Genomic DNA, 27,018 nt, shown 5'->3' on the forward strand with positions numbered 1-27,018 from the left:
GTACATTCACTTGATGGCTTTGTTCACTGACACAGGAGGGAGACATCTTGTCAAGGTGTTTCCATGCTTGGGATCTAAGCCCATCGCCCCTTCAGGTCCCCCTCTCACGCTCAGCCAGTATTCCCTGAAGCCCAGCCATTGGGCTGGGAGAGCTTGTTCCCAGTAGTTTGCAGAATCAGCCATGGGCTGAGCTGACGGCACCATACCCTCCCATTCTACAGAGCGCAGAGTGCTTCTCCTGCTCTGGAGCTGCTTAGGCAGATGATCCATCTCTCCCTGTGACAACTTTGTTTACTGTGACTCTCAGGAGATTTTAGTCAAGCCTCAAAACTTTCTGTTAAATCCTTATCCCGGGACAATGACTGCCTGGGACAATACCTAGTTGCCATTGATTGACAGCAGCCATTCAAATGTGTTATTTCTTGAAAGGGCAGACTCACTACAGGGGTCTAGGGACACATGTCACTGTGCTCCTAATTTAATACCTGTGTTGACACACAATTTCATGTCATCTGTTCCACAATCATAAAAAAGTCATTCCCCCCATGCCCACACCCTCCATTTTTTAGGTGGGAAAACAGCCTCGAAGAGGTTAGTGAGCTGTTTAAAGTCACAGAGCTATTAGTTGCCAGGCCTGGGATTGTAACCCGAGTGCATATGACAACAAAAATCCATGCTTTTTCCTTGTCCTCTGACATAAAGAAAGAGAATATAAAGACTTGCCTCATGAACCTAAACACCTGAAACTGGAGCCTGTGCACCCCTTGTGCTCTGTAGAAATATGTTGGGTATTGCGGGATCTGGCCAGCAGCCTGCAATGCAACGGGGCTCTCTCTTTGTTCCCAGGCAGATCGGCAGGTTGAGAAATAATAGACACACACAAGATAGTGAAAGCTGGGTCCAGGGGGGTCACCGCCTTCTGGTCCTGTGGTGCCAACAATACACTGGATATACCAGCATTTATTATTAAGTTTAGTGAGGGCGGGGGTAGGTTAGTGAGGGATTTAGGGTTATTTGATTATGAGGTGAGATGGTCACATGGGGATGAAGTAATTCTTTAACATAACATTTGTATGTAGAAGTACAGTATACAGAGATAAGAATTTACAACATAGTGTGTGCATCAGTAATTTCTAACAGAGCCTTAAAACAGAAACACAGTCTTTCCATAACCTATGATTAGCAAGATATTAGTCAGCAGTAACAATTGCCACAAAAGCTGGTTACAAACAACCCATGGAAACAGGATGTGAAGCTAGACAACTGGTTAGACCAGAAATTCTCAGAAGGGAGTATGCCTTAACCCTAAAGAGGCCTAGAAGAGCCATGGCAAGATGAGGGCGTTTATAGCCCTGTCTTATCCATATGGACAGCTGCCTCCCATGCGTTCGTTTATAGGCTCTCCACAAGGGTTGCATTCCATTCCCAGAGCTATGAACATCTGCTTTCCTGGGATAGGAATCTTGGTGATGTGAAACTTCCCTGACTGCACGTCCATTCATAGGCTCTCTGCAGGGGGAAGCACATCAGGGGTCTCCCTACAGTTGGGCAGTTTGCTTTGCTACTGGTTCTCCGGAAAAATATTTATTTTTTAAAAAAAATTTTGTGAGCATATAGTTAGGTGTATATTTACGGGGTATGTGAGATATTTTGGTACAGGCATACAATGCATAATAATTACATCATGCAAAATTGGATATCTACCCCCCTCAAGCATTTATCCTTTGTGTTACAAACAATCCAATTACATTCTTTTAGTTATTTTTAAATGTGCAATTAAATCATAATCAACTGTAGTCCCCCTGTTATGCTATCAAATACTAGGTATTATTTATTCTTTCTAACTGAAAAAAAATCTTAAAATGTATTTTCTTTCTTTTCTTTTTTTCTTTTTTTTTTTTTTAGAGACTACAGACAAGGTCTTACCTGTCACCCAAGCTGGTGCAGCATTGTGATCATAGCTCACTGCAGCCTCCAGCTCCTGGGCTCTAGTGAGCGTCTCACCTGAGCCTCCCAAAATGCTGGGATTGCATGTGCACACCACCACACCCAGCTTGTATTTTTTAAAAATCACTTTATTGAGGTATTATTGATATTAAAAAGCTGTAGATATTTAATGCATACAACTTAATGTGTTTGGAGAAAAGTGTACACCTGTGAAACCATTATCACATCAACTCAATCAACTTAGCCTTCACCTCCAAAAGTTTCCACCTGCCCCCTTTGTTTTATTGAAAGTTTATTTTCATTTGGATAATAATGTGTATTTAAAAACAGAGTTTTCTAGATAACGTGCTTGATTACTTTCTGAGAAATGCATTGGGATTTTCATGCTGCATTTTGCATTTATGTTAAAGTTCATTGGCATCAAGTTGTACAGTAACTGAGATAATGGGAGAGAACATAAGCTGACTTCCTCTGGAACAGGGTGTGGAGTAGAGGCCAAGTGTTGCAGGGCTCTCAAAGAACAAAGGCCTTGCACCACTTCATCTTTAAATAAAGAAAAGTAAAGTAATATTTCAGCCACAAACTGACTGTCAAACCCCAAAAGAACCTGAACCATAGCAAGGCATTCCAGACTTGTTTCGTAAGCCAAGTTTAGTTGCAACAAACCCACATTCTCCATGAAATCAAACTTATCTGAGTTTGAAGTTTATTAGATATGTAGTTTATTTCTATTTAATATGTCATTTTCTTGGTTTTATAAGAGCTACAAGCATAACGGACATATGCTTACTTTAAGGTTTGTATGAATTTAACATAAGAAGATAGTTCTCTTATACACTGGGGAACCACAAGAATTTTTCATTATAAAAACTGATCATTACTCACATTTGACAATATTTTTATTAAAGTACAATAGCCTTATTGTCTTTTTAGAAACAAAATATGCATGTTATAAAAAGTTAACTCTAAAAAATGTAAAGAGTAAATTTAACAGAGGTTACCTCAATCCCACCACTGCAAAAATAAACATTGTTAACAATGGTGACATGGCTTCAAATATCTACCTACATGCATGCAGATGGAAGGAGAGATAAAAAATAATTTTAGATATGGGGATATAGCAGATGCATCTATTTAAGATAAAAGTATCAGCTTTGATTTTTATATAAACTAAGCACCTATAGTGAAACTAAAGGAATTGCCTTTCTTTAAATAAATGTTTGCAGCAGAAAATATTAGTATCTGAAGAAGCATTTTTTAAACTTAAAAACCTCAGCTATTTTTATTATTATAAGTAATACATGTTTCAACTTTAGAGAGTATCTATTACCTCCTTACTTCAAAGTTAGAAAATTCATGCATTTATACTTTATTCTGTTTTCTCCCCCTTCATATTTCCAATGTAATTATAATCTTTTTTTATATTGTCATGGTTTAAAACATTTGCATTCCATTCCACTGCCATAAATCTCAGTTACTCAGCCTTAGCTCTATAATTAATTAGCCACCAATCATTTTAACTTTAATTTTAAATAATTACTATTACTATTTTTAATTATGTTTTTTTCATTGCTGAGTCCTTTATTTGCTTCCTTTTTTGATTGTTTGGATTTCATCATTGGATAGTTTGTTTCAGGAGAGTTTTATTGGTTCTTGCATGCTTAACTATTTAGTGCCTTTTTACTCTATTACATATAAAATTATTATTCAGACTTCTTTCTTTCAGAAGCTTGTAAATATTGCTTCACTGTCTTCTGACATTGAGCATTGCTGTTAAGAAGTCTGAGACTGACAAGATACTTATTCCCAGGTATTTGTCTTTATTTTTCCTATGTACCCAATAGATTCTTTACCCATAGAGTTCAGAAACCAAGATAGCATATGTCTTAGTGTTTATCATTTTGAATGAATTTTTCCAGGAACGCATGTGTCTTTTCAATGAGCAGATGCAGGTTCAATGAAATTTTCTTATATTTTATCTCTGAATTTTTTTTCTGTTCTATATGTTCTATTCTCTTCTTCAGGAACAAAAATTACACATTTGTTCTTTTATGTCTTCAATTTTTATCATTTTCTCTTTAACCACTTAAATATAATTGCTATTTTCCTTGTTTTGTTGTGATTTCCTCAAGCCAATTCACCATGCCACACGATTTTCTTAGTAATATTATTTCTCCCTTTAATTATTTCTACTCTCTCATTTCAATGCTAATTTCTTTCTTTTTCTTTCTACAATTCTGCCAGATCCCCTTATTATTTCGTCTCTGAGCTCTTTTTGGGAGAGGGGCATGGAGTGGATATCACGTTATCTGTAATTTATTTGAATAAATGGAGAACAATTTTTCTGATCTCCTCCCCTTATTCCCTGGCTTTTCCTATTGAGCTGTTTATCTGCTTTTCTTTTTTTCTATGCTAATCCTCCCCTTATTTTTGCAATGTTTATTCATAGGTATTGTGGTGATTCAATTTTAATTTGTAATACAAAAAAATTTTGTGTTTCAATGAAAATCAATGCATTGTTTCCTTTTTTTTTTTTTTTTTTGAGACAGCGTCTCTGTCACCCAGGCTTGAGTGCAGTGGTGCCATCTCGGCTCACTGCAACCTCTGCCTCCCGGGATCAAGCAATTCTTGTGCCTCAGCCTCCCAAGTAGCTGGGATTACAGGTGCCCGCCACCACACCTGGCTAATTTTTGTATTTTTAGTAGAGACGGGGTTTCACTATGTTGGCCAGGCTAGTCTCGAACCTCACCTCAGGTGATACACCTGCCTCGGCCTCCCAAAGTGCAAATTACAGACATGAGCCACCGCACCCAGCCACATTCTTCTAGATTATCAGATTCTAGACCTGTTCATTGTCTTAATTCTATCTTCTGAAGTTTTTGGAAGCAATAATAGTTTTAAATAAGATATGATCAATCAATCATGTATTTACTATTGACTATGAATTTACTATGACATAATACTATATTCTAGAACCTTAAAAAGGTTTAAAGTCAAAGTCATTACTCCCAAATCCAGGATTCCACCTGCAGATTTCTTTTTGCTCCACCTTGTCCCTAAAATTTCCTCTCCAGCTGTCTTCATGGGGTCCTTGGGCTACAGGGCAGGGCCTTGAGGTTGCTCATAAACTTCTACTTTCATAACCTGCTTATATGTCTATACTGTCTGTTCCTTGGTTCCAAGATAGCCTGAAATGACTGTCCTCAAGTAGGATACATATCTGATCCACTATTATTGTGCATACTCTTTTGTTTCATATTCACTTACTTTTGTAAAAGTTCTCAGTGACTTTAGAGACTGATTCTTGACTTAGGGAAGTACACGATCCAGATATAAACAGAACAAGATAATGCTGGAGCTGGAAGGGATTGTTTATTCCAGGGTTGTCAACTGGCCCCGTGGGCAAAGGTCAACAGACCTGCTTTGTTTGGCTCTCATATGGTTGAAAGAAATTGATTTCCGTGCTCATTTCCCAGTTCAAATTGTCCTACAAGAGACCACTCCACTTATTCACATCTAACTAAACCCTATAAGCGTTGGGATTTAGTTTAAGGCCCCCATTTTATAGATAAACTGTGGTTTGGAAGAGAGACATATATTCGCGATCACAAAGATTTAAAATGGAGACAATAACATTTGCTAAGCATTTGTGGCAGGCCCCATTCCAAATGCATCACATATCTTAACTAATTTAATCCTCAAATCCCGGAGAAAAGAAAACAAAGGCTCTGACACTGTAGGCTAAATGTCACCCAGCCAGTTTGAGGCAGAGACAGCCAGTTCTAGTGTGGCTTAACTCTTAACCCTTTGCTCTTCCCACCATAATAAACTGCCATGAGCCGTGGCTGGAGTCATATAAACGGGCACATCTCAGGAAACAACATTTACCTGAATTTTCTCTTGCATCAGATGCTTCTCTAGTCTCAGTTGAGACTCCTGGTTCTAAATTATTGCAGTAAGGCCTTAGGATAAAATTTCCCAAAGCGTGGTCCTTGGTCCCCTGGGTTGAGAACCACTCTGCCCTACTGCCCTTTCATGTACAGTGGGCCACAGAATAGGACTGTCTAGTTTGTGCACTGCACAAAGGCACACAACTAAGAGGACAAGAACGGGCTAAATTCCAGCCTGTCTTGATTCTGAGAGACCGTGGGGCTATGTTTTCTTACAAAGAAGGGGCATCTTTTTTTTTTTCAATTTCTACAAAGCCACCCCATGGGTGAGAAGTGGTCCTGTCCTTCAGGTGAAGCTGCGTAAATTCCTGGGCTCTAGAGGAGTTACAGGTGATGACTTAGCTAAGTTAATCATCACATTCCATCCTCCTTGCTACCTTAATCTGTTGGAGAATGAGCACATAACTCATGTAGGGCCTTTCCTGGCCAATGGGGCTTAACTTGGAGGCTCCTGTTTAAGGGTTGTGGATCTCTTTCCTGGTAGAGGTGAGGCTGGACCTGCTTCAGCCACCTTGCATTAGACGGGGCCAGAAAATGAAGCTAATCCCCAGCAAAAAATAGCCACAAAATAGAGGAAAGTCCCGTCTGGTAACTTTGTTGAGCTGTTGGTCAAGTTATACCTGAAGCTCAAATATACTTATGGAGTGTGGAGTGACACAAACCCATACATTTTTTTTAATGGTGAAACAGTCTGGCTGTCAGTTGTGACCAAAGGAGGAGGGGAAGCATAGCACCTATTCCATACACACTCCAACACATCCCTGTTCCCTGTGCCCCTTCCTGGCTTTATGTTTTCACCACAGCTCTTGTCATCCTCTCATACTATGTCCTTTACTTATTTAGTTTGTTGTTTGTCTACATCCTCTCCCCATCCGTGATGAAATGGATACTCTATGATTGCAAGGAATTTTATCTATTTTGCTCACTGATGGATTCTCAGCTTCCAAAATGAGTTCTTGGCGCACAGCATGCATTCAATAAAGATATGTTGAATGATATATCCACTCAGTGAATTATCGAGGATTATTAAAATTTTACATACATAAATGAAAATCATGACAGTTCTAGAATTAACTCTGTACTATCCCAGGCTTCCAATAAGATGGGTGACTGCTTATCCATGCCTTTCCCAGCGTATGTGCACATGCAGACTGTCAGCATTTCAGCGATTTCAGGGAGGGAGCCTTGTTATTATTACATTGCCAAGATGGTCTTAAGTTGGTGATCCTTTTCAATTGGAACTATTTTTAAATATATTGTATATATTTTTATATATTGTAAATATTTATAGAATGACTTGACTTTATTTTGTCTCAGTAGATTTGCTATCTGTAATTTTTTTGATTTTTATTTTGCTCATCTCTACTTCTTTGCTATCATGAGGTATTTTTCCTCTTGAAAAAGCAAATAAATTAGGAGAGGGAGGTGGGCCATGATGTTCCTTTTTTTTAACTTTCATATGTGCCACAGTCAGAAAAAACTGAGAGCTTCTACCTTTCTGAGATATTCTCAGCCATGTTTCCTTTGCATTTTTTTTTCGGTTCCTACAGGTAATACTACAGAGTCTTGCTCAGTCACCCAGGCTGGAGTGCAGTGGCGCGATCTCGGCTCACTGCAAGCTCCGCCTCCCAGGTTCACACCATTCTCCTGCCTCAGCCTCCTGAGTAGCTGGGACTACAGGCACCCGCCACTACACCTGGCTAATTTTTTTGTATTTTTAGTAGAGACAGGGTTTCACCATGTTAGCCAGGATGGTCTCGATCTCCTGACCTTGTGATCTGCCTGCCTCGGCCTCCCCAAGTGCTGGGATTACAGGCATGAGCCACCCCAATTTATCTTTTATCTCTATCATGCAGTCTGATAATTTTGTTTGTTTCTCTGACAGTGACTTGCCCAGAACCCTCTTAGGAGTTGGTGGTTGCAGTTTTGCTGAAGCTAACTATATGCTTTGAAAGAATGAGCCTTTTCCATTTGCCTGTCACCTTGTCTGAAATATCACTATTAGGAGACTTATCTTTTCGGTTATCCAGCCTTTTTATACTTGAGAGGAGCAATACATTATTTCTAGTGTTTTCCTCTTTGACAACCAAAAGAATGACAAGGGCGTGATGAAGGAAGGAAGAAGAAAGGAAGGGAGAGTAGAAGGAGAACTGGTTAGGGCAGAGGCTCCATGACTTCCTTTTCCCCTTTCTTTTTACTCTTCTTTCAGCCAGCACTCAATAGCTGCTAAGATGAGAGGGAATGTTCTCAGACTAGGGAATAAGACTTGGTGTGTTTGCCGGTTGGCAGCACATCATGGATGAAGCAAGTGGTGATCTACACAGCCTGAACTGCATGGCCAACCCACATGGCCTCTCTTGTCTGGTGGCATTTCCCTCTAAGGAATGCGAATGTGATCATACCACAGCCATATGCTATAATCATTGAGTCCATATTTGTTTCTGTTTACATGACCACGCAGATTCGTGACCTGGGGAGTCACATATCTGTTTGCAGGCAAAATCACATCCTTATTATTGAAGTAACCACCTCATAAGCCATTGCAAACCTCACAGGGCAAAGAGAGTCACACAAGGCCACACATGTTGTCAGTGGCAGTGGGGAAGAAGAGTGTCCAGGGTCCAGGTCAGCTCCACCATACCTGCTGTGACTGTCATCCCCCTCATAAGCTGAGAAGCACTTACAACTAAATAGCACCCACTCGCCCAACCTTGCTCAGAAGTTGGCAGGCATGTCACCTGCATCTCTCCTCTCCTTGAACCAGTGCTGTTGCTGGGGTGGAGGAGGCAGAGACTCAGATGAAGGAGACGAAGAAGCACTTGGGTGTATTTCTTGGTCTTATTTCACTTTTCCACATTCACCATTACTGAACTGGAACACAGCAACCTCTTATGTACACAATGGTTTATTAAAGGAATGTATGGCCCACATCAACCTAGCAAGGATTCTACTGGTAAACCTTCCCATGGCCAAAGGAAAAACAAGCAGGAGTTGAGTGGCTGGGGTGGGGTGCAGGCAATGGAGAGAGGGCAGAAGGGTGTAGAAGCTGAAGGGGGCTAGAAGCTTACTCCTGAGTTTCTTCCTTCTGTCTTCAAATCTTTACTTCTTATGGCCAAAGACCCAGCTGTTTCATAGGCTGGAGATGCACTCTTCTAGACTGCTCGAGACAGCCAGTGACAGGGGAGGAGGGAAGAAGGATACTGTGGAAAGGGATGGCGGGGCAAACATTTAGAGCTAGAAGCCACTACTTGGGCCAATGCTAAAGTTTCTGTCTCTAAGCCTAAAAAAGCCAGTGTAGTAGGGCCCTTATTACTCTTAGTTTGCTAGGTTTCCCCTCTGAAATAATGAGCAGATTTAGCCAGGCTAGCAGAAAGGAAGAGGACGGGGCTGTGCAGGAGTTAGCAGAATCTTGATTCTTGCTCTATGGTCGGTACTTGCACAGGAAGTGTTGGCGCTTGTTGCATTCGTTGCTGCTCCAAGTTAAAAAGTCTGTAAGAAAATAAACAGATATTTAAATCCATTCAGTACTATACTGAGCTTGCCAGAGTTATCTGGGTGTTTTTCTTGGAAGCATAGATAAGGCGATATGATGGTTGACTTTATGTGTCAACTTAGCTAGACTATGATGTACAGTTGTTTGATTGCTGCGAAGGTGTTTTTTAGCTGTGATTAACGTTTAACAATCAGTAGACTTTGAGTAAAGCAGATGGCCCTCCATCATGTGTGTGGGCCTCTCCAATCAATTGAAGGCCTTAAGAGAAAAGACCTGTCTCCCAAAGAGGAAGAAATTCTGCCTCCAGACCGCCTTTGGACTCAAGACAACAACATTAAGTCCTGCAAGAATTTCCAGGCTGCTGGCCTGTCCTGCGGTTTTGAGACTTCACAGCCCCCACAATTGCATGAGCCAATTCCTCAAAGTAAATCTCTGTCTCTCTATATATACATCCAACTACTTCTGTTTCCCTGGAGAACCGTAATACAGATACTAACTTTCCCAATGAAAGAAAAACACTTTAAATGTCACACACCATGGCAAAAGCTCCACTCCAGCACTGCTTTTGAGGAAAGGCAGGGGTTGACATGAATCAACTGAGAATGAGGGGCTCTTGTGTTGAGGCAGGATGCAGTGAGGATCTGAGTGTGGCCTGTCCTCAAGCCCACAGCTGAGGCTCTAAGAAGCTCCTGTTCAAAGTTCAAAGAACTGAAAGCTGCTAAAGCCATTCACATCCCAACAGGCCATCTGCTTATGAAAAAGGAGAGAGCCCAAGGCGGAGGTGGCCTTTTGAAGGACTGAAGTATTTTTGAGGTGAGATCCAACTATTTCCCTCCCAGAAGCCAAGCTCCACAGCATCACTTGTCTTCCATGGGTGTCTGCAGCAGAGCGAGGAGTTGTTCCCTGGCTAGGTGTCTGCTTGGGCCCTGACCTGCAGATCTGGCCCTGTTCCCAGTGCGTGTGGGTGGGTGAGAACCCTGGGGAGAGGAGGGGATGAGGTGTGCCCCTCCCACTCCTGGTTCTCAGGAGCCACAGAGGATGGGGCCTGCCCATGCCTGCATCCATAGTGCTCAGCGCAGGAGCCACAGAGTATAAATGAAACAGGGCCTGCAAGCTTGTGGGTACTTTCACAGTGTGGGGCAAAGAGAATACGGCACAAGGCCATGGGCCAGGCTTGAGACTGACTCTCTCATCAGCAGGTCCTTTTGAGGTTGCTGCCCATTGAGCCTGTGGATAAGCTAGAATAGCAGCTTCAAACAGTCAAGCACAGCCCAGCTCACTATAGGCACTAAGCGAGAGGTCTGCTTTTCCCACCTCATCAGAGGCAGAGTGCAGGGAAGGGTGAGTGAGAAACCTTACTTTCCCTTTTCTCCAGGCCACGGAGCCATTAGCCTAGCTTGCACGTGATAAGCATGCCACATGTATTCAGATGATTAGGGCGATTATTTCCTCCTTTTTATAAAGAGGCATTTGAGGCACAGAGAAGTCAGAGATCTGCACAGGGTCACACAGCTCAGCTAGGAGGAGCTGGAATTCTACCCTGGGCATTCAGAACGCAGAACCCATGCTCTTGACCTCAACGTATACTGAATATGAAATTTCTTTTCCAACTGCAAAACCCAAGTTATCATTATTAAATGTCTCAAAGTGGACCAGCAAAACATCAGGAAACATTGCAAGCTGCAATTTTCCAGAGTCACAAAACACATTTTGATGTAAAGGGGAGAGTCAGAAAGGGTGAGAGAGGGACACACAAAATAAAATGCTCTGGAATTCTTTCTAAAGAGTTATAAAAAAGGAACAGCCCTGTCACAAAGAGAGAACAAGAATGTGTGTGTGGCTGTATATTGGGGCATTAATATACATTTTGAATTAAAAAAATAGAAACTGACTGGGGAGCAAAATCCATTGTACTGATGTGGCTGAGGGGGATGGGCTTTTAAATTCTACCTTCCACCAGTTTCTCTCAAATCCTTGCTTCATTCCTTGTGCTTTTCTGCCTTGAGAGCCTGTGTTCTGACAGCCACGAGCTGGGTAAGTAACCATGGGAAAGGAAAGGAACCCAAAGACATGCTGTTCTCAGAGAGCTTCAGGCTTCTGGTTCCCATCCACACAACAGAGGCAACTTCGCTACTGAATTTTGCTGATGTGATCATCGACTCACAGGGAAAGGACTTTCGTTTGAGGACTTTGTCCAATGGGAATGTCAGAATCTGGGGAATGTGAGGGACTTAGGGAGGCATCTGGTCTACTGCTCCCAAAGCAGGTCTGGCCTCCAGTCCCAGAAATTCTGATGCTGCAGGTCTGAAAACGAATCCCTGATATTGGTATTTTTACAATGTTCCTCATTTGATTCTTTTGTGCCATGGAGCCTCGCTTCTAACACTTAATGCGTCAACTGCAATAACAACTACAATGTCCACCTTTTGCTTGGTTAACTCTGGTTATAAGGTTTCTCATTACTTCCTGGGGTAGCTCATTATGTGTTTGAGCAGTGCTAACTGTTTAAAATTTTTTCCTTGATTGAAGTAAAAATCCACTTGTTGATAGCCTCTACCTATTGGTTTTGGTTGCGTTTTTTCCATTTGAGCCAACTTCTGCCTTGAACAGCAGCAGCTGTGCTCTCGCTGGTCTGTGAAAATCCCCTCTATGGCTGTTTATCTCTGAGGGCTTTCCTCAGAGTGTGTCTTCTCATGCCTGCCCTTTGCCTCATGCTGTTAGAAAGTTTTCTCACTCTCTCTTTCCTTCTTATAAGTTTATTCCTCTGACAACAGTAAACTGCCCCCATGTCCTGCTGGGGGTGACCAAGTCCCTCCCTACCCCAGCCCAATAGCTGAGACCTCAGCCCAGGCCTGCTCCAGGCCGACTTCTTGGCTGGCAGGGGGTCCTGGTGTCACTATGATGGCCTATTAGACCCACTGGGATATTCTCAAGTATACGACCTTTGGCACTGAGTATTCTTTAATATTCTGTGATCTTGTACAGCTGAAGTTTTCTACACCGCTTATTAATCATGGTTCTCACCAGGGGCTGAATTTGCCCCCCACAGGAAACACTTGGCTATGCCTGGAGATATTTTTGATTGTCACGACCTGGGAGGAGGAGTGCTACTGGCACCTACTGATTAGAGACCAGGGATGCCGCTCAACCTCCTGCAATGTACAGGATAGCCCCTACAACCAAGAAGTATCCAGCCCAAGATGTCACCAGTATGAATGCTGAAAAGTCTAACTCATGAGCATAAAGACAAAGAATGAAAGCAGGCCAGAGAAAGGAGAAGGCTCACGCGAGTGTGTGCAGCCTGCGCTGAGCTTCGGGCCACCACATTCTGGGGACAGGATTCAGGGAAACAGACAGAAGGGAAGAACTCAGGCAAAGACCGGCTTTCCAGGGCTCACGGCAAACCCTCATTTTAAAGAAGTCAGAAGAGATTTATCTGTTTTCACCACATATATTTACTCCCTGTGGTCTGGGCTTCCCAAAATGGGATATATATCCCTCTCATGGTATAGAATGTGATTTTAAAATAAGTGTATTTCAGAAAAAAATGAATGGATTTAAAGAAAATATTGAGTAAATAACAGAACAGCTGGTACATTGATATGACAAAGACTGTAAAGTGATTACAAAGGACTGAAGGTTGGTAACCAATGTCTGTGGCAAGGCCACTGCCTTGCTGGAGAAAAGAGTTGTTGGTGTGGAATGAGGAGGGCAGTGGTCCCCTGTGCCTATTTTTGTGCTTACTAGGTAAAGGGAAGAGTCTGCGCATTGGGAAGTGGTGAGGGGTGGTGCATTATAACTTACTGTTATTGGAGCTCATATCAGCACAGTGCTTGTTCCCACCCATGGACTTGCCAGACCAGGATCTGTACAGATACATGGCCCCATCAATCCACTGCCACTGCTGCCTCTGCAACAACAGGAGATGGAGAAGTGTACAGCTCAGCAACCCACCTGCCACAGCCAAGGAAGTCCCCTCAGTCCCCTTTAAAACATGGTTTTCATTGCAAACATTGGGAAAGTACAGAAATGCTTAAAGAAGGAAAAAGAGAAAGTCATTCCACTCAACCGCTAATAGGAAAACATTACCAATATTACTGCAAAAAATAGAAATAGATGTAAATACTTACTCCATCTGAATGACAGGGCTCTGATTGATAGCAATGTGAATACATAAAAATGTAAAATTTCTGATAGTCAAATAAATGACATTAAAAACGAAATAATTGTATAAAATATTTGTAACAACTATGGTAAAGGATTATCTGTTTTTCTGTAACATAATATTTAAAAAGAGAAAAAGCCATAAGATGTTTATAGACAAGTACTAAAGGATGAACACATATGTATTCATGAAAGAGGGTGAACGAATGTGTGGTATCTTCAGCAGTTTTATTAAGAAGCAGGAAGTATGGGGCTTCCCGCTTTATGTTCCCTGTGTTTGTCTGAGTCAACTAAAGAAGCCCCAGCAAGAATCTGTGAACTGAAGACCCCACACCTAGACCTTACCAACCAGCTGTTCCTTACAAAAACCACTCACGTCATTTCTTACAAGAAGGTATTGATGAAAAGAACAGGAAGTTACAGTGAAAAATATCAAGGATAACAAAAAAAAAATTACAGCATCTAAAAAAAAAAAGGCTAGCTGAAAGTTTTCAACTTTAACTCAAGATCCAATGGAGATTTGATTAATCTGTCTCATAATAGGCCTGTGTGCATACACACACACACACACACACACACACACACACACTTTTTAAGGCTCTAGAAAGCTGGTAATTTTGTGTTCTGCCATTCAGGAGGGCCTTAATTAGACAAAGGTCTATACAATGGAGTCATTTAAATCATATCCTCCACTGAGGGCCAGAACTGGGCCCCTGACCTTGAGACTTTGGTCTCCGTCAGCTGGAGGCACATCTGGAGAAGATCCACCCGCTGTGTCCTTGTTATAGGCTGGGAGGCCATTCCCCAAAAAGAGGATGCCAGCCTGGCTTTCCCAAGAGGGCCTTTGTGGCCAAGTCTGAGGTTACCTTCTGTGGGTCGTGCAGGCCAATCCATATCGGCTGGCTTCTCTGATAGCCACTTATGTACTCTGCTATGGTGCTGGCTTCCTTTAAACTCAGGATAGATGCCAGGTGGGCTCCGTTTCCGTAAGACTGACACTCGAGCTATATACAAGGAGAGGTCCTGTTAATTATGCCTGCATGTTTAAAGCACAGCCCTCCCCTCAGAACGCTAGCATGCCAAGAAGGAGGGACTCACGCAGCCCCCACTTCCTCCACACATCGTGCTCTAAGCACCACAGAAGGCTTCCTGCCACCCTGGGAAAAAACACAACTGCTGCAGCGTTCGGTCTCAGAGAAAGAGGCAATACAAGGCCAGGGCAAGAGATTTAGGGTCTGAGGACGTGCTCGGGGTCCTGGTCTTGCCTCTCAGTGGTGTACGTGACCTTGACAAGTCACTTCACCTCTCTGAGGCTCAGTTTCTTCATCTGTAAAATAATTACTGCTACCTAGGACCTGTCATGAGGCCTATTGTATTATAGTACTGCATTTCAACAGATCTAAGAAACTGCTGATTGTAAAATGTGCCATTATTTTGTGTCCCACGAAGAAAGAAAATAAAATCACTGTCAATGAATCTATGATACACAGTGACACAGTGTGTTCGTAGCACACACCTGATTTTAGAGGTGTCAGTATGTGAACACAATGTGCATCAGAGAACAGGCATTATGGCAGTGCTCTTTGCGGGACACCTCCAACACACTGGGCACCTCACCATTCGGTCCTAACAGCAGCCTAAGGAGGTGGGGCCCACCTTTAGTTTATGGATGGGGAGAGAGAGGATCAGGAATGGGCAACTGGACACAGGAAGAGAGCCCAGCTCTCCCTAATTCCTAAGCCTATATTGTGTTTATTTTAATTATTATTACCCTATATTACATAAGAATAACACACTGTACATTGTAAACAGTGGTCTGTAACTTATTTTGACTTGCTAGTGAATGGGCATGGATCAATTGCCTAAACATGTGAGGTGATCCTCCAGAGGAGAGGAGACTGCTCCCCGTGCTGGTGTAGAATTCCTGCCGATTGGAGGTGAATATGCCCACCGCTTTGTCTTTCCTCAACAGTAACCATGCCTCCAAATCTGGTTGGATTTGGGGGTTTCCTGGGCACTAGAGGCAGATACGTAACTATCTGCTTTGTTGCAACTTTTAAAACTTTCAGCTCTAATCCCAAATCTGTTTTACTTCTGTATGTCTGCATATCGATCCCCAATTTTTCCTTCTTCCTTTGCAAAAGTGCTGTCTTCTTTCATATCCAAGGCCATGCAATCTGAATTTTTCTTGTGGGCAAATAAATGGTAATCACTGTTTTAAGGATTGTATGAAACACATGACATGATAAATTCTTATTCTGTAACCAGAAACCTATTGTTCAATTAAACAAGGCAAATGTTTATATATATGGGTGTATGTATATAAACTTTATTTTATTCTCTTCTGGGGTTGTGTTACATGACAAGAAATTGAATTAATTCAATAAAATTTTAGTTCGGGTTGCTTAGGTTTTTACTGCTCCCATTCTTGCTTTTACTAATTTATCCAAGATTAGATGTGATTACTATTTAATAATAATTTAGTCCTCACACTTACAAACCACTTACAATACCAGCATGCTTCTATCACTGTAATTCTATTTAATTCTCAGGCCCATGAGGCATGCCAGCCAGACGACCAGACAGCATTTATTGAGTGCCCACTCTATACCAGCCACAAAAGATCCTGTGTCAGAAGGGGAAACAGGCTTGGAGGCTTGGAGTATGTACGTGATAGCCTCCCTCCCAGTCCACACAACTGGTACTGCTGGGGCTGTAACTAGAACTCAGGCCTCTGCCTCTCAAGCTCAAGGTCGGATGTCCATGTGCTTCTCACGTTGCCTCCATCAGCTTCCAGGGGTCTCAAGAGCCAGCCATGCAAGAAGAGCCAAGGGCGGTAGCAACACTGGCGAGGAATCAGGGAGCTGCACAGCTCTTGTTGGGTTTGAGGGGTCCTCTTTGGCTTCGCTGTCCTAGCACCCTCTCTGCACCTTGGTCCTGTTAACTTTGTTAAGGTTCAGTGTCAATCCTGTGGGCTGTTCTTTCTTGAGACCCTGAATTGGCATCTACCATGTGGCATAGGCTTTATGCGAGTCGTTTTAATGAATCCTCCTGACAAGTCCATGAGGTAAAAAGTATTATCCCACTTTCCAGTAGGGAAACAGGTAAAGGGAGGTACCTAGGGAGTGGCAGAGTAGTGATGTAAACTCAGGTCTCTATTACTCCTCGGTTCCCAGACATCTTCCTCTTTGTTCCCTCTGTTTTCATAGAGAAAGTCTATTCCTCTCCACGAGCTCATTTTCTTTCCCGGGACAGAGTCTGGGAAACCCTTTCTTCACTCTGTTTCTCTCCCCTTTTTATACAATTATTCAGGACTCAGCTCAGACTTTGCTGGGGTTGCTGTGTCAGTTACTCTCAGCGTAAACTTGGGAAAGTCATTTATACTCATGCTGTATGGAAATGTTCTGTTTAAATGTCGCAATCCTGCATTAATCCTGGGCTTTCTAAGGCCGGAGAATACGTTCATAGCCTCAGTAGCTGGCATGTGGTAGGTGCTTCATTCTTGTTTTTTTGTTTGTTTGTTTGTTTGTTTTGTTTTCTGTTTTTCATTGTGTAGTTTTATACAGGGATTGTAAGACCGCATAGGCCCAGATCATGCCAAATGTACCTATATGGCTCCCCCAATTAATCACAATTCAGCAGCATCCACTCCCCATATGTGGCTGAGATAACTTACTTTGACTGTCTATTTGGTTATCTCTCAGACAAAGCTTCAACGAAATAAAATGGGCAGGTTTGTGGACTGTGTAGAGCAGCGGAAAAGTTTCCACATTTTCTTGGACTGCTTCACCTTCTGTCAGCGGCTCCAAGGTGTCTGCTCCAGGCATGTCTACACACCACTCTCTTTCTGGTAAATCTCGTACAGAAACTCCATTATCCTTTCTGTGAATTCCTCATCTTCTCTTCCTCCTTTGATTGATGTATTTCTGTCTCCTTTACTGACAGTGAGCTTGCTGAGGGTAGGGGCTCTTTCCTATGTATCCGTATGTGCTTGTAGCCCATCTAGGGTCTGGCATACAGCACCTGCTTCAGCAATGCTTACAGAATTGAATGAGTTGAACACACAACCCTCTTCTGTCCATTTCACCAGCCAAAGGGGCTTCTCTTCATAGTGCCCAGGAAGGACACTTGATCCTGAATCAAATGAGATCTGGGGCTCTGGCTGGTCCTTTGCTCTAGAAAGGCCAGGGCAAGCAGGCAGCAAGTTTCTTACCTCGGCATCAGACCAGTTCCTCAGCTTCCTGAAGTAACCATAGCAATTGGACTTGTGGTAAAACCATCCAGGAGCACAGCTGGGTCTCATGATGATATCTGCACATAAACAAAAGGCAATTGCACGTTATGATAGCAAAAACAATCAATTTCCAGACTTGATACAGTTTGCAATCAGGAACCCCTTGAATGAAGAGAGTCCCTTCATGAAAGGTCCTGCTACACTGCCAAAAATGTATACAGCTTACCCTTCTTCTGGCTTTTCCCAAAGGGACCTATGGCCTTTTACCAGTGTGACTGTGTTTCTGCGATTACTGGACACTGCCTCTGAACAGACATTAATTCCAAGAAAACGTCACTGCGGTCCACCAGTCAGAGTAGGGGTTATGGAAGTCAGGTGATCAATGGAGTTTTAGCTTGATCTGCCTCACAGTGGGTCCAGTGAGTCCAGTGGGTCCCCTGAACCCATGCTGTGGTTATCTCCCCAGTTCTGGAATGCATAATTGGAATATACATACATACATAATTGGACTAGATAGACACTCATAATTGGAATAGATCCTCAGCAGCTGGCAGAATCTTGTATTAGCAGTGAAGGTCAAATAACTATAACTTAAGGCATCACAAGAGTGGATGAGGGACACAAATTGGTAGTTTGGGGCATTCCAAGGAGGGAGGAGTCACTTTGGCCTGGGAGACAAGGGAAGGGTTACATGGCAACTTGACTGGAACTTGAGCATAGGTGGGCTATGTGTCAGTACTGGGGGAGGGAACATTTTAGGCAAAGGAGGCAGGAATGTGTGGGGAAGGATAGAAACAGCAAGCACTTAAGTCTGCCTTAAGTACAGGGTGTCTGTCGGGCAACCATGGCAGAAATAGGAAAGAGCCAGGGCCTAGAAGCAAAGGAATCCATGATTCAGGGAGGCACATGCTTTTCCTGCTAGTCCATTGGTGAATGTGCCATGTCACTGAATCTGAAGGTTTATAAAGAGGGGGAGATGGCTGGATGTACAGAGGCATCAGGTGATCAAGGGGATGTCAAGCTAGCAAGTGTAGGCTTTGTGACTATGTGGCTACCTTCTGACACCATGGTGGGTGCAAAAGTGTTTCCTTCCATAAGGGAGGTCCACAGACTGCAGCTGTCATAACAGCATTTTCTCTCTCCTCATTCAAATGATACTACTGTCGCTTGTTTGCCCCACTCTTCTGTTTTATTTCAGCCCCTGCCTATGCATCTCCCAGGGCTCCCCATTGCTTTCAGATGAGCTCTCTGCTCGTCTAGCATGTAAGAGATTTTATAACCTGGTTGTATGCCCCTATCCAGCCACATCCTTCTATGCCATAGTCCCAGCTCCGTCTTGGAACATGAATGCTCAGTGTAGCTTTAGATCCTTTGTATGTGCTATTCCTTATACCTATGAATAATGAATAATGACCAACCTAACTACGGCAAGGCAGGAAATGTTTCAGTGAGTATGTCAAATATACTACAAACAAACAGCAAAGATATTCATGTATTTAAATGCTTCATCTTCTACTACATTCATAAATATGAACATAATTTTATGATAAATAAAACGCAGCCTTTATGCCATTGCTGTTACTACTAGTACCACTGTCACTAGCTTTTGTAAATAAGGTGCTTGACTTTCTATCATCTCTCTGTTCTCTCCCTGTCTTTGCACTCTGTCTACATCTCGGTCTCTTTTGTCTCTGTGTTTCTGTGTGTCCCTCCTTGTCTATGACTGTTTTCTGCTCTCATTCTTTTTTCTCCCCCTCCTCCTTCCTCACTTTTCCATCTCTCTCCCCTCCCCTTTCTGCCCCTCACCCTGCAAGGTGCTTTCTTGATGCCAGGCACCATGTTAGGTGTTTTATCCATATGGCATTTTTATCATAATTGCTTGAGGAGGTGAGGAAACAGGCTCAGGGTGGTCATCTGCCCATGATCACACAGTAAGATGGAAAAGGTGCTTTGCAGATCCAGTTCTCTATGATTTAAAAATCTGTGTTACTGCCACCAACCCTCCCAACCTTTATAAAAATGAGAAATTCAAAACTTAGCAACATAAATAATTAATTGGGCTGCCTTGATTATTTTCTCAGGAGGAAAAGAAATCCTTGCACTTTAAGTAAAAATTGATCTTCTTAAGAGAAGGCTGGCCATTGATTACCAGAGGGCAGATAATGACGTGGGCTTGAATTTCAGAAAGGGACAGCTGCGAAAACATGCCTTCCAAAGTAATACCGGTGAGACTGTTCTGAAAGAGGTGGCAAAGAGGAACCCAAATTTCTGACCTTTGGCCCGAGGACAAAGACCCCTGGCATCACACCTGGTGCTCCTGGTTTGGTCTTGTGCACTCTGAAGCAACTGTCCTTGGCATTCCGTGAGCAAACATGTTAGGACAGACCCTCTACCACCATGGTCTTTGTTTCCCCTGGATCCAAGCCATGAAAGCAGAGGGCCTAGGGACACACGCAGAGGACTTGGAGGACCATGCCGGAGCCCAGACAATCATGACTCTCTCTCTTCTCTTTCTCCCCTTTCTCTGTCTCTCTTTGTGTTTCTCCGAGTGCTGCTCTCTGTCTTACCATCTCTCTGTTTGTGCATCTCTGTCTTTGACTTTCTATGTATCTCTCCGTTCTCTCCCTGTCTTGGTACTCTCTCTTTTCTCTCTGTGCGTATGTGTGTCCCTCCTTGCCTATGACTGTCTGTTCCCTGACTCTCATTCTTTTTCTCCCCCTCCTCCTTCCTCACTTCATCTCTCTCCCCTCCCCTCTGCCCCGCACTCTGCAAGTTGCGGCTGTGGCCGTGAGCCCCCGGTGGAGACATTTTAGCTCCTAGATATGCAACTAACGGCCGCTCTGCTGCGCTATGGCTCTGCCTTGCGCTACCCCTCTCCCATCGCCCAGGCTGGAGGGCAGCGGCGCCATCTCGGCTCACTGTAGCCTTGACTTCCCGGGCTTAGGTGATCCTCCCACCTCAGCCTCCCGAGTAGCTGGGACTACAGGCGAGCACCACCGTACCAGGCTAGTTTTTTGTACTTTTTTTTTAGTAGAGACGGAGTTTCGCCACATTGCCCAGGCTGATCTGGAACTTCTGGGCTCAAGTGATCTACCCGCCTTGGTGTCTCAAAGTTCTGGGATTACAGGCCTGAGCCACCGCACCCGGCCTTACTCCACACATTTATTGAGCATTTACTATGTACCCGATGCAGGTCCAGGCCGTTTACATGTATTCTAATCATCTTCATAATAACTCTGTCATTATTCCTACGTTCCAGATGAAGAAACAAAGGCAGAAAGAAGACATCGTGTCCCAGGATCCTACAGCAAATAAATGATAAAGGTAAGATTTGACCCCAGACAGACAGTCTGACTCCAAGTCTTAGTCATCTTAGTAATGATGCTCAAGTTATTGCTTTAAATCCTACATGGGTCAAGCACATTCGTTGAGATTATTTTGTTTAATTACCAGAGCCTCCCTGAGAGATAGGTGTGGATAACCATTTCCATTGTACAGAGAAGGGAACCTCCTCACAGGGGCGAGTAACCTGCTGAGGTTACCCAGATGGGGAGTGTGGTGGAAACTGGGAGAGAAGCCAATGTTTCCATGGTGGCCTTAGAACCTTGACCCCACCTCACATGGTGCTAGAGCTCGTCATCTCTACACATGCAGTATCAAGAGGTTTCAGCTTCTAGCATCTTGCCTGGACTACTCCAATACTCGTTCTACTCCCTCACTTATTACATGTATGACCTTAGGAACATGATTTAATCTCTTTCAGCTTTACTTTTCTTGTCTGTACAGTGGGATCAACAATATATGCCTTCTTCACACAGTTGTTGGGAAGATTAATTAAGATAATTCACATACAGTGATTAGCACAGAGCCTAGTGTATAGGAATTGTTCGATAAACAGTAGCTAGTTAAAACCTGAAGCTATTAAAACCCATCATCATTATTATGTAATAGTTTTGAAAAGATAAGCCAGATGAAGTTTTTTAGTGTCCATAAATGATGTTGCTCTATGTCTCTCCACTCACTGAATCAATGCCATGAATTGCTTCAGGTGAAGGGCAGGTATCAGGACAAAGAACTCACTGTGGAAGCAATAAGAGTTTAATATTCACCACAAGGTCTCATTGAGAGAGAAAATTAATTTCTAAGTCCCCTCTATTTCTCTTAAGTACAGCAGTGCAAAGAACATTTAGGATATGTCATAAGGGAGGTTCCCCCAAGATAGTAAGAATAAGTAGAATGTCCTTCTGCAGCTGGAAGGAAGATCTATCTGGAAAAGAGAAATTGAAGGACCTGTGGTGAATCTTGTGTCTGCATCTCCTCCTCAGGAGAGAAGCCAGAGAGTTTAGTGAGATCCCAGGGATAGGAAGATGGTTGTATCACATTCCCCAGGATATAGCTTGGGCAAATTTCAAGTTTCACTAAGTAGGTCTGAAGTCAGCACAGAACAAGAGTGGCAGGGAACCACCTGGCCACATAGAAATGGCCACAGAAATGGCCTCCAGCTCTGCAGGAGGGGCTCAAGAGCAGCCCCCCAGAGCCTTGCACTCTCTTGCATGGTTTCCCTTGCATGGCTGAGTTCCACAGGTCCTGAGCAGCCTGAGATAGTTCAGTGAACTGGTGTAGGGTTGAAGACAAAGAGCCATGAAAGAGCATATTAGGGATAACTATGACCAGGACCGCAGACTGCAGCCATAGGGGCCAAAATGATGCCCAAAGAACCTTGCTTCTCTTAGTATGTCCTTCCAAACCGTCCTACCCTTGGCCAAGGGCATTCCCCAGCAGTAGCAGTACTAAGTAACAGACAGCACTGGTCCCCTCTGGAAGCCCTCTTCTCAACAGAGGCAATGCTCAAATATGGATTCTTCACTCACTCTTACATGTCCAACACCCAGCAAAGCCACATGGGACTGTGAAAGGCACTAGAAGCCCAAGCATCACTTAATCTTACTGTGTGACATTGGGCAAATCTCTACCCTTTTCTGGAATTCATTTTCCTTGTAAATAGAACAAAGACATTACACCAGATGAGATCACATTTCATTTCCTTCCATTTCTGGTATTCTGTGACATTTCTTCTTAGCTCACTCGTACACTGTTCCTCCCCTGCTTTCTCTATTGGTGGATTCTACAATATTGCTACCCACTTTGTTGCCGTGTTACTTTGCACTTGATGTGTGATCTATAAATGTATAAGCGCCATCTCTCTAACTAGATTGTAGGTACCTTGCAAACTGGAATCCCTAATAATGCTCAAAATGATAAACCAGTGCATAAGCATTGGGGAATTCTAATTATGGCTATGACTTTTTGACAATCTGCTAGGCAACAGGTGTTTCAAACACATTATCTCTGCCCTTCACAATAAACTTGCCAAATTAATATTATAACTTACCCTTAACTCATGATTTAAGTATGGGTTATAATCATATGGAATTGAGTTTTGTTGGATTCTAGAGCCCTTGAATTTTTCAGTACCTATCTTTGTTTTTCATCTCCATGTTTAAAAACCTATTTCCTGCAGTTCCTAAATGTTTTTGTGGGCAAATGGATGACTGTCTCACATGGGCTGTGTGAACACTGGCTGTGGCTCAGTTCCAGCTACGTGATGGATACTCACCACCCAGGACTCCTGTTTTGGCCAGGCAGCTCAGCAATAGGAGCAGCCGCATGCTTCTGGAAGCCATCTTCCTCCTACCCTGAGGATGTAGCTAGTGCAAGGATCTCAGAGACCTTACTAGCGCTTCTTTGAAACTCCTGGGTTCTCCTTGATCTGCAAATCTGAACACATTTGCACAGGTGAGAAGGACCCAGGAATCTAGATGCCAACTAATACATATGGAGGAAAATAATACAATATTTTCCTGGCTAAATCCAGACTTTATAATGAAGGGAATCTCAAGTTAGATGTACATGTTAGAAAATTTTAAGAGATTTTGTTCTTACCTGCAAGACCTCCTGGGCCAGTGCCAGAGATCTAACTATAGCAGGCTGAACAGTTTCATAGTCTGCATGGAGGCAATTTGTAAACCACCGAGCACTCGCCCCTGTTAGCTTCAGGAGGGCCAGCAGAGGGCGCCCTAAGGCAAGCTTCCTTACGGATAAGGCGGATATGTGCATTCTGTTGTCAAGAAAATCCAATAGAGTGGCTCCGACATTGAATTTTTAAATGTTAAAATTAAACGTGAGCACAGTGTCCAATACCCACATTTTACAGATGAGAAAACCTGAGGTCAGTAAGTATGAAGTCATTTGTTCATGGACAGCAGCTACAAGCAGATCTGACTCCATCAGCACTCTTTCCTTTACACTTAGTTGACATCATTTTTAAAAATAAAGAACATGGCTTTATCTTTTCCCCATTAGCAAACAACACATGAGTTATTAGAAAATCAATGCAAAACTAGAAAATAAGAAGTAAATCCCATCTCCAGGAGATAATTTGGTGAGTAGCCTACAGATATCTTTCTGTGCACCTCTCTCTGTGTACAATTTTATAAAAATAAGATCATATAGTCCTATAGCCTGGTTTTGTTTCTCAGAAACAGATTAATTGTAATACATTGTCTTGCACTCACATAACTTTCATGCATTTTTTATTTTTTCTTTAGTATAAATTCTCATATATAGGGTTGTGGCATCACACAAAATGCACATTGTCATTTTAATACCCTTTGTTAAAATGTATGGGCTGTGATATTTACCTCATTAACAGGGCACTAAAAGGATTGGTTCCCTAAGCTCCCAGTGAATGCTTAATTTTGTCAAGTTTTTGGTTAATTCTGGTATATTAAAGAAGAATCTTAGTGTTTTAAAATATTTTATAATTACTAATGAAGTTGAACATCTTTTTATATAATGATTTGCTTTTAGTATTTGGTGAATTTTCATTTTACAGTTTTGCACATTTTTCTATTTCATTGTTTGTGAGATCTTTTTTGTATGCTTATTTGTGAGATCTTTTTTGTATGTTTATTGCCTTTCACGTGTTACTAATAGTATTTCTCAGTTTGTATTTTTCTCTTACTTATTATAATTTTTGCCATTCTGAAATTTTCAAAAATATTGTTATTTTTATGTTTTTTAAAATAATTTTTAAATTTATATCAAAAGACTGGCCATTACTGTCACATAAGGTTAAAATGTTTATCAGTGTTCTCTTATATTTTCATCTGTCTGGGCTTTGTTTTAACATAAGTATGAAACTGAGTTCTGGATTTCCCTCCCAAATAATTCTTAAAATGAGTTAATTCATTGAATTCACATTTAATCATACTTTATGATTAAAAAATCTGAATATACAATCTAACTCTCAAATAATGGATTGCTTAAAGAGAATAATGTAAATGATGACTTTTCTGGAAAATCAATTCTGGGGTCCATATGAACACTTTAAGGCAACATTAACTGAGAATGAGACAAAGCTTGGAGAGTGTGGATGTGACCTTCCCCACCCCTTACTTCTTTTTAAATCATTGCGTGAACCTTGCACTTTGCTAAACTTTCCTTCCAAAAGTAATAGTGTATTTTCAATGTCCTCAAACCCCTTTAAAACGCAAACAGAATTTCTCTGTCAAGGTGACCATCTGGGGGAAGGGAGAGGCAGCATCTTTTTTACTAATCTGTGAATAATTTTTAGTGAACTGATATTCATTGAATGTCTACATGTCATGTTCATAAGTAAGCTGCACTGGGCCGGGTGTGGTGGCTCATGCCTGAAATCCCAGCACTTTGAGAGGCTGAGGCAGGTGGATCACCTGAGGTCAGGAGTTCAAGACCAGCCTGGCCAACATGGCACAACCCTGTCTCTATTAAAAAATACAAAAATTAGCTGGGCGCGGTGGCAAGTGCCTGTAATCACGGCTACTCAGGAGGCTGAGGCAGGAGAATCACTTGAACCTGGGAGGCAGAAGTTGCAGTGAGCCAAGATTGCACCATTGCTCTCCAGCCTGGGAGACAGAGCAAGACTCCATAAAAAAACAAAAACAAAAACAAAAACAAAAAACCTGCACTGTAGATCTCATGAATGCATGTTACAAATGAAGACACTGACACTTATGATTGAGTAACTTTTCTAAAGTTTCCCAGCTACCAGACTGCAGAGCCAAGATTTAACCCAACAGCTTGACACCGAAGCCAATGCTCTTTGCAGTGAAGGAAGAAAAGAAGGTAAATAATTTAAATCAAACAACACAGCAACAGAAAGCCTGACAAGCCTCACTAGAAATACAATTTGTCATTTCTGGCCTGGCTAATAGCTGACAGAGGAAAACAGATGTTTAAAGAAAGTCCCCCATCATCAACCGCGAGGAGGATTACCTGTTTGGCAACCAAGACTCTAAGGGCCCCTGCCTTCTTCAGTGTCTCCAGTGGTCCCAGTCAACGTTTCTGGAGCTTTTATATCTTCTTGCCTCAGGAATTAATAATCTTTACTTTAATCACAAAGCGATAATATTATTTGAGAAAAACAATCCATCCATAAAAGTCTTATCTACAGTGAAAAAAATGAATCATATAGGAGACGGCTTCAGAATGTACGTAAGGTGTGCTTTGACTAGCCAGGAAAAGAACCTCTCCCTGTGTGCAAACAGAATCTTTTCTTCACATCACGTTATTAAAACTGACAACATCCTGTAATCTGTTATAAGCCCATCTTCCTCTCCCCTTATGTTACTTTTTCATGGCTGTCTTTTTATGCCTTGGTATGGTGGATTTCCTTTATTTCTCTTTTATTTCTAGAAGGATTTTCTGTCAGGGTTAGGCATAGGTTATGACCCATGCGGTGGGACCTGAGGCCCACACACAGATTTTCCTTCCTAAAGCACCGACTCCACTCCTTCAACATGCATGAGTTTCCTCAGAGATCTACTATTTGTGCTTCTCCCGCAGAACAAGGATGATCATGTCAAAATAGCTTACATCAACAGAGTGTGTTACAATAACGGGTTTTCAGTGAAGTCATCAAATAAGATGCCAACAAAATCCTTGTGAGCAGCATAGGACAGATATCCCCATTACACACTCAAGAAACCCAACCTTAAGAGAGATTAGAAACTTTCCGAGGTTCACAACGCTGGTCAGCAGTGGACCTGGACACTGAACCTTGTCCTTCTGACTCCAAATATAGGTGTTTGCCAAAATACAGTCCTATTGAAAAATAGGCTATTTGAAAAAAGTAACAAGATTTTCTTTTCCAGTATAGATGGCAAAGGATTAGGTTGTAGGTGCCAGAG

General features: G+C 42.4%; 1 protein-coding gene and 1 long non-coding RNA gene across 2 annotated transcripts; one reads left to right on the forward strand and one right to left on the reverse strand.

Annotated features, from left to right (window-relative positions):
• Positions 1 to 3,669: 3,669 nt before the first annotated feature.
• Positions 3,670 to 26,491, forward strand: LOC107967684 (uncharacterized). Its single transcript, XR_001708398.2, has 3 exons — positions 3,670 to 3,757; positions 21,048 to 21,112; positions 24,152 to 26,491. It is a non-coding gene; the product is annotated as an uncharacterized LOC107967684 (long non-coding RNA).
• Positions 8,717 to 26,156, reverse strand: REG4 (regenerating family member 4). Its single transcript, XM_016924613.2, has 6 exons — positions 26,105 to 26,156; positions 23,406 to 23,566; positions 17,768 to 17,865; positions 14,421 to 14,558; positions 13,195 to 13,300; positions 8,717 to 9,386 (listed from the first exon to the last, which is right to left on the reverse strand). The coding sequence occupies exons 2-6, from the start codon at positions 23,470 to 23,472 to the stop codon at positions 9,319 to 9,321; spliced, it is 477 nt and encodes a 158-aa protein (XP_016780102.1). The 5' UTR covers positions 23,473 to 23,566; positions 26,105 to 26,156; the 3' UTR covers positions 8,717 to 9,318.
• Positions 26,492 to 27,018: the final 527 nt, after the last annotated feature.

This window comes from Pan troglodytes, chromosome 1 (genome assembly GCF_028858775.2).
Source record: "Pan troglodytes isolate AG18354 chromosome 1, NHGRI_mPanTro3-v2.0_pri, whole genome shotgun sequence".
In the NCBI taxonomy this organism is placed as follows: Eukaryota; Metazoa; Chordata; class Mammalia; order Primates; family Hominidae; genus Pan; species Pan troglodytes.

Bases quoted from the DNA above. Each gene is read 5' to 3' on its own strand.
- REG4 (XM_016924613.2), bottom strand. From the start codon at position 23,472: ATGGCTTCCAGAAGCATGCGGCTGCTCCTATTGCTGAGCTGCCTGGCC. The intron at 17,866-23,405 runs GTGAGTATCCAT...GTTTATGTGCAG, and splicing joins CAAAACAGGAGTCCTGGGTG to ATATCATCATGAGACCCAGC. The intron at 13,301-14,420 runs GTAACCTCAGAC...CTGTTGTTGCAG, and splicing joins GCCTGCACGACCCACAGAAG to AGGCAGCAGTGGCAGTGGAT.